The following is a 6,944-nucleotide window of genomic DNA, read 5'->3' on the forward strand; positions in this document are numbered from 1 at the left end:
TTAAAATTGTACTATTTTTCTATTAAAAAATTATGATATCATTAGTAACTAAGTATCAACAGTAAATTTTTATATTTAAGTTTATTCTAAGTTACGAATATTAACTAAGTATTATTTTTTGCCATATTTAGTTTTAATAAAGTCAGATCCTCTTTCAGCCATCATTATAGTGACAGCATTCGGATTACAAGATACTAGGTAAGGCATTGAAGAACCATCAATGACTCGTAGTTTATTTACGCCTATTACATTAAAATTACTATCTACAACAGCAGTTGGATCATCTAATGGTCCCATTTTGTTAGTACAAGCTTCGTGGTAGAAAGATGTGGCTACTTGGTTAATACCACATTTCCAGTACTCTCTAGTGGCCCATTCGTATTGAACGCAATTTGGAAATTTTAATTCTTCTAATACAAATCCAGCTTTTATCATAGGGTCGGTTTTTGAAAGTTGCACAACAAACTCAATGGCTTTTATAAGCATATCTACTTCTTCTTCATTTTTTAAAAAATTGTTTACTATTTTTGGTTGCATCAATGGATCAGTACTGTTGAGTTTTATGTGTCCTGTACTCTTCACTGTGTTACTTATAGGTACTATAAAAATAGTATCACTTTTCATATTTAGTTCATTATACAGTTCAGCTACATCTTCAGAAATTCCATAAAAATTTGTTAATTTATTTTTTCCGTTCCAGGTATTTTTTAGTGAATTATACGAAAATCGAATCTTCATGAGCTCTACATCAGGATAAATTAGTTCTGAGTTTGTATTAATATAGGTAATCAAACCCGTTAATCCCATTGTGCTTTTTCCTTCTTTAGTAAATTGGAGAGTTTCATTTATAAGATTTTCACTTTGATTTTTTATATCTTCTTTTGTACGGTTTTTTCGGTCTGTAAAAACTAATCCCAAATATGAAACATGATCTTGATAGTTTTGACCCACTGGTAAATCAACTACTAAGTCAATATTCATTTCTTTAAGATGCTTTTCAGGTCCTACACCAGATAACATTAACAGCTGAGGACTCATGATAACTCCTGCACTGACAATAACTTCTAAAGAGCAATTGATTTCCTTTTTGATACCATTTGGTGTAATAATCTCTACTCCCGTTGCTTGACGGTTTTTATCAAATATGATTTTAGTAACTCTCGTATTTTTGGCTACGTACAAGTTAGATCTATCTTTTGCGGGAAACAAAAATGCCTTTAAAGTGCTACATCGCAAGCCATCTCTTGTAGTACTATCAGCCATACCAAATCCTATAACAGGCTCGGGCCTATTTAAGTCAGAAACTGGAGATAAACCCAAAGACCTCAATGCTTCCGATATAACCGGTATAGCTGGATCGGGCGACATATATGGCGAAATTGTCAATGGACCTCCCTTTTCGTGAATGGTTGCATTAAAACGTGACGCATCTGTAAAGTTTTCGGATTTTTTAAAATATGGTAGTACTGAGTCATAACCCCAGTCTGTACAACCTGCGTTATTCCATTTATCAAAATCTTGTTTGTCTCCTCGCAAATAAACCATCACGTTCATAGATGAACTTCCACCTAGCATACGACCTCTAGGTAAATAAACTCGCTCATCTACTAAACCTTTAAACATTTTATCATCTGTTTCTGACATAAAATTCCAATCATTTTCAGTTCTTAACATTGACCCCCATTGAAGAGGTATTTCAGATTGGGGAGGAGGGTCCCCACCAGCTTCTAAAAGTAAAACATTCCATTCAGACACTTCACTGAGTCTGGCGGCAATAGTGGAACCAGCACTTCCTCCGCCCACCACAATGAAGTGGAAGTTTACAGGGTAATTATTGGATTGAATGTAGGGTGCAAAATCCTTTGGAAACTTAAGCGCAATGGTCTTTAATGGTGTCTAAAAATAAATAAACAAATTGAAATGAAATACGCTTATATATCTGAGCGAAATTTTATGTGATTCCGTGTAAAATTATTAGAAATTTTAAAGAAAAAAAATGCCTCAACTATTTGAGGGCATGATATTTTCCATTATTAGCTCTAAATACAATCTATGTTACGTACAGGATACTAAAAAAAATGATTGAACAGAAAAATAAGCGAGATGCCATCATTCATTCAGCGAAGGACATTATTTTTTGCTCATCATTTTTCAAAAAAAAAAAATAAAAATAATAAAAATATAGTGAAATTAAGAAGTTAATCTAACTTGACTTGTAACTTTTTAATGCATTAATACAATAGTAGATTTGAAAATAACAAATGCTAAATATGAAATATATTTATTCATAATGAATAAGTTTTGTGTGGTATTTTATTTAGAATGGTAAGATTACTAAAAAAAATTAAATTTGGGTTAGCACAAACCAAAATCTTATTTATGAATCGCAAAAAAATACTATGCGCCAAAAAGAGAACTATGAACATGAGAAACCATTTAGACAAGGTATTTGTGTAAAGCGTCACTTTATGTAGATCAGTCATAGGTGATAAACAAAGCAGAAGAAAAATATCTAAAAAGTTTGAAATCTGGTGTTGGAAGAGGTTGCTAAGTTAGATAAATGGAATTTCGTATGACAATGACATTGTATTTAATCAAATAGGTAAATTTGGAGAATTATTGAGACCAATTAAATAGAGAAAATGGAGACTAAATGGACGTACTTTAAGACACGAAGAGGAATTATACTATATAATATTGGAAAGATAAATAAAATGGTAGGAGAAACAAAGAACGTCCTAGAACAACAATAATCGACAAAATTATTATAGATGCCAAACTGAAACCAAGAAAATTGTAAAGAACAGAGACAAGTAGAAGGAGTATGAATAATTAATTAATTAATAATAATAAAATAATATAAAACTAAACTTCACTTAGAATAAAATGTATCGAAAATTCGTGCATATTACCTTCGGTGGTGCACCATCATTAGGTTACTGATAAAAAATTTAATAAAACTCATACAAACTAATAAACCCTTTACTAAAAAAAACTCGACATAAACGTAAAAGTTAATCAAGATATAAAATTACTAATTTTACATTGTGATCTTAAGCGGAAATCGAAGGAGAGTTATGGGGACTTTAACTTAAAAACTAAAATAAGTAGTCTTAGCTTTTCTGAGAATTTGTATGATAGACTATAATACTTAGGTACTATTTAAAAAATTTCTTTTAAAAATGTTAGGTTTATCAAATACTATAATAACCCATATACAGAGTGTTCAGTAAGTCAGGAAACGGGTTTCTATTGTTCTCATTGTTACAAACAATGAGAACAATAGAAACCCGTTTCCTGATTTACTGAACACCCTGTATAATAAAACAACCTAAAATTTATACTATTTGATGTTTATAATTAATTTTGGTCACTAGCCATCCACAAAAGTATCTTATTATTAGCCAACCGATTCTGCGCCACGTGAACTAGTAAGAAAAGTATCAGATTATATAAGAAAGCCTAAAATATATTAACATTCGAAAAGAAACTATTTATAAATTAAAATTATTATTTGTGTACTTTGTAATAAAGTATACTCTTAAATTACATTTATATAATTGAATAATACTATCTACGTTTTAACCATGTCTAAATCGAATACTACCAGGAAGTAAAATGTATTTGCGAGCGGCTTCAATGAATAATTTTAGCCCCCTAAAATATAGGAAATTTCCGCCTATGATCGTGATTTATTTTTTTTTAAATTACACGTTTCTTTTAATAGTTAATTTGTTCGTCCAAGATTTATATAATTTTTTTATCACAAACCAGTTCAGTCAGTCCATTTCGATGAGCAGATGATGTTCTACTACCTATTTAATCGTTTTATTTGACAACTTTTCAATGAATACGTTTGCTACAAAAAATTATTTATTCAGCCGCCAAAAAAGATTTTTTACCACCCCACCCATATCTTTTGATTTGGGACAGATGGTGATTATATACTATTGAATGCAGGTGATTCGATCGTGTCCGCTGTTGTTAACCATTATCCATCCTACGACGGATATTTATCTCCAATTATGTCTACACACATCTAATAACCGCCAATCGTCCTATAGAACCCCTTATAGTTATTTATTCACCATCGTTTTCTAAAATATTAATCATCACTCGTTTTATTTATGTATACCTTTATTATCTTGTTCGCCTCCGTCACGTATAATTATCGTTTCACTATTATTTACACACATTTTCTTCCACTCGTCTTTATTAGTTTCTAAGTAGTGCCGTGTCATTAACACAATTGTGCATTGTGTAATCCGTTGTATATTTGCGTTTTATGTCGACCATCTGTGGTTAAATCATAATTAAATCTCTTAGCCATTTTGCTATTCCTGTCAATCTCATCAAGTCTTTAACAGATAAGTTCTTGATTTTATCATTCATTTTATCGACTTGTAGGATTAAAATTTTAATATGTACGTTACCCCTATCTAGTTATAAAAATGAATATTAAAGGAAGATGAGGTAGAGGAACATCAAAAAAGAGATTGAGGGATTTAATTGAATACGATATGAACGTAGATGATGCGGGAGATTGTGTCAAGTGGAATGTAAGGATAAGGGTGGCCAACCCCAATTAGTTGGGATTAAGGCAAAGAAAAAGAAGAAGACGCTACCCATATCTCTAATGTTTAAGGTAAATCTTGTTACATAAATATATTTTTTATTGTACTTATATTAATTAAACAGATGTATCAATTTTCACTCATACCTCCTTTTTTCTCCATTCCTTCAAATATATAAACAACTTATCACATTAGTAAGTAGGTAATCTTCTACTCAACATTAAAATAATTGCACGCTACAGATATAATATACTGTAGATTTTGTTTAGTTTTATATTATTTAATTATTATTAATAAATAAAATAATTACAAATATAATTTCATATACTCACTATAAGAAGAACTGTGGTTATAGTTAACCAAAACATAATTGAGAAAATTTATAAATGAAATTAAACTGAATTTATTAAATTTAACATTTGATTAATTAGTATGAATAAATTAGATTAAATGATCTTGTACTCTTAAGTGCACTTAGCTTAGATTTCTTAAAATATAAAAAACTTTACTAAGTTTAATATATCGATTGACGGTTTCAATTTTGTGTAATATTTAAATGTGCATAAATAACTTTGTGCGCAGATTGTTTCATACAAAACTGTTTAGATAATAATAATATATCATTAGGGAGTCATAAAAAATCGGTAATATCCCATCATTATAGAGAAATATAACAGATTATACAGAGTGTACAACCAGGTCTGACATCTTTAATAACTTATGATACAGATATTATTTTGCGTTAATTTTTTTTAATTATTTCTACAGTTTAAAAATATATTTTTTATTATTCGTTTATAATCAAATAAATTAAAATATCTTTTTTTTCTATTTTTGAAATTTCAAATGACTATTTCTTATAAATTCTGAAATATTTCTTACAAAATGTTTAGGATAAGTTTTTATTGAGCGTGGATGGGTACAGCTTGTTCTGGTGTATGTGTACTTCGCCCGCGTTACGTACCCACTTTTGTCTGTAAGTTGTTATGGATCCTACACGATTTTTATAAAAAAATATCTATTTTAAAACTTTGAAAACTAAAAAAATATATATTTTTTTTCTTATTAGAGACAAATAATAAAAAATATTTTTTATAACATAGTTCAAAACTATAAACTAATTTTTAAAAAGTAACGCAAAATATTCGTTAGGTTAAAAGTTATTAAACATGTCAAACTTGGTGATACACTCTGTATAAAACCTCAATATTATAGTATAGTTTATTTATTTAAATGATCATTTAAAATACGTTTAAATAAACTGTGGCTGATAAAACAAACTTGTACAAATATTTTTTTTTAATTATTAGCATTTTTACCCATGAATATACTCTATTCTCATCGTCAATATTGTTGGTACTTTTTAATAAATTTAAATGTTATATGGTTTTTTAATAAGTAATTTGTTGACTAAACATTTTAAATTTATCAACTATAGCATATGATTAATGTGAATAGTATAGATAGTTTACATAAGTATCAGGATATTATTATCGTTACTGAAAAATTATAATTTATAATTATGATTTTAATAGAATTCCACAATAATGATATCAAATACATTATAGTACAAGACAAAGATTGGCAAGTTAATGAAAATAATTAACTCAAGTAAAGTTAAGTTAAGTATGATCAATGTCGATAAATTAATAGTTAAAAGTTAACATTTAAATAAATTTAACTAGCTAAGTTAAAAGATAAGTTGAAATTTTTAGCTTCGATGCAAAGCTGAGAAGGTATTCATTTTACCATGTGTTTTTTTTTTTTTATGTCTTTTGCCACTTTTTCTCAGCTCTCACTGGACCGATTTGCATCAAAGCGTTTCTTATGATAGTGATTTTAATCACTGTCAGATTAAATCTATACTGGAGCCAACTATGCAACGTCCCCACTATGCCACGACCCCACTGTGCTGGGTTTTTTTTTTTTGAGTTAGAATAAAATTTTCAAATCATTTGATATTTATCTCTTTTAGATTCAATAACTTCAATAAATATAAAGAATCCTATCACTTTAGTCTCCCCCCGTGAGAAGAAATTTCTTATTTATGTTAATATTATTTTACTATGTGGTTCTTTTTGTGGCTACGATTTATTTTGCCAACCCTCACTAGACCTACTTTTTTCAACGATACGTCAAATGATTACAATTCGTATTTAGTTTAAGTCATTACTCTTAAAAATCGAAAAAATATTCTTTATTTAAATAAAAAGTAGCTTAACCAGATTTTTCCATACAAACAATTAAAACCATTAATTTCTAATATTCATAAAGTATTTATTGTCGAATTAGATTTGATATGATAAAAGTATTCAACTATAAAAGTAAATAATTTCACTTTGTAATTTATTATTTTTTTATCTCTAATTG

General features: G+C 28.5%; 1 protein-coding gene across 1 annotated transcript; it reads right to left on the bottom strand.

Moving 5' to 3' along the window:
- Nucleotides 1-5,153, bottom strand: LOC126903864 (glucose dehydrogenase [FAD, quinone]-like). The gene is made up of 2 exons (XM_050682398.1): nucleotides 4,907-5,153; nucleotides 1-1,896 (listed from the first exon to the last, which is right to left on the bottom strand). The coding sequence occupies exons 1-2, from the start codon at nucleotides 4,940-4,942 to the stop codon at nucleotides 112-114; spliced, it is 1,821 nt and encodes a 606-aa protein (XP_050538355.1). The 5' UTR covers nucleotides 4,943-5,153; the 3' UTR covers nucleotides 1-111.
- Between the last annotated feature and the right edge of the window lie 1,791 nt (nucleotides 5,154-6,944).

This window comes from Daktulosphaira vitifoliae, unplaced genomic scaffold, assembly GCF_025091365.1.
Source record: "Daktulosphaira vitifoliae isolate Bord-2020 unplaced genomic scaffold, ASM2509136v1 Scaffold_4, whole genome shotgun sequence".
Lineage (NCBI taxonomy): Eukaryota > Metazoa > Arthropoda > Insecta > Hemiptera > Phylloxeridae > Daktulosphaira > Daktulosphaira vitifoliae.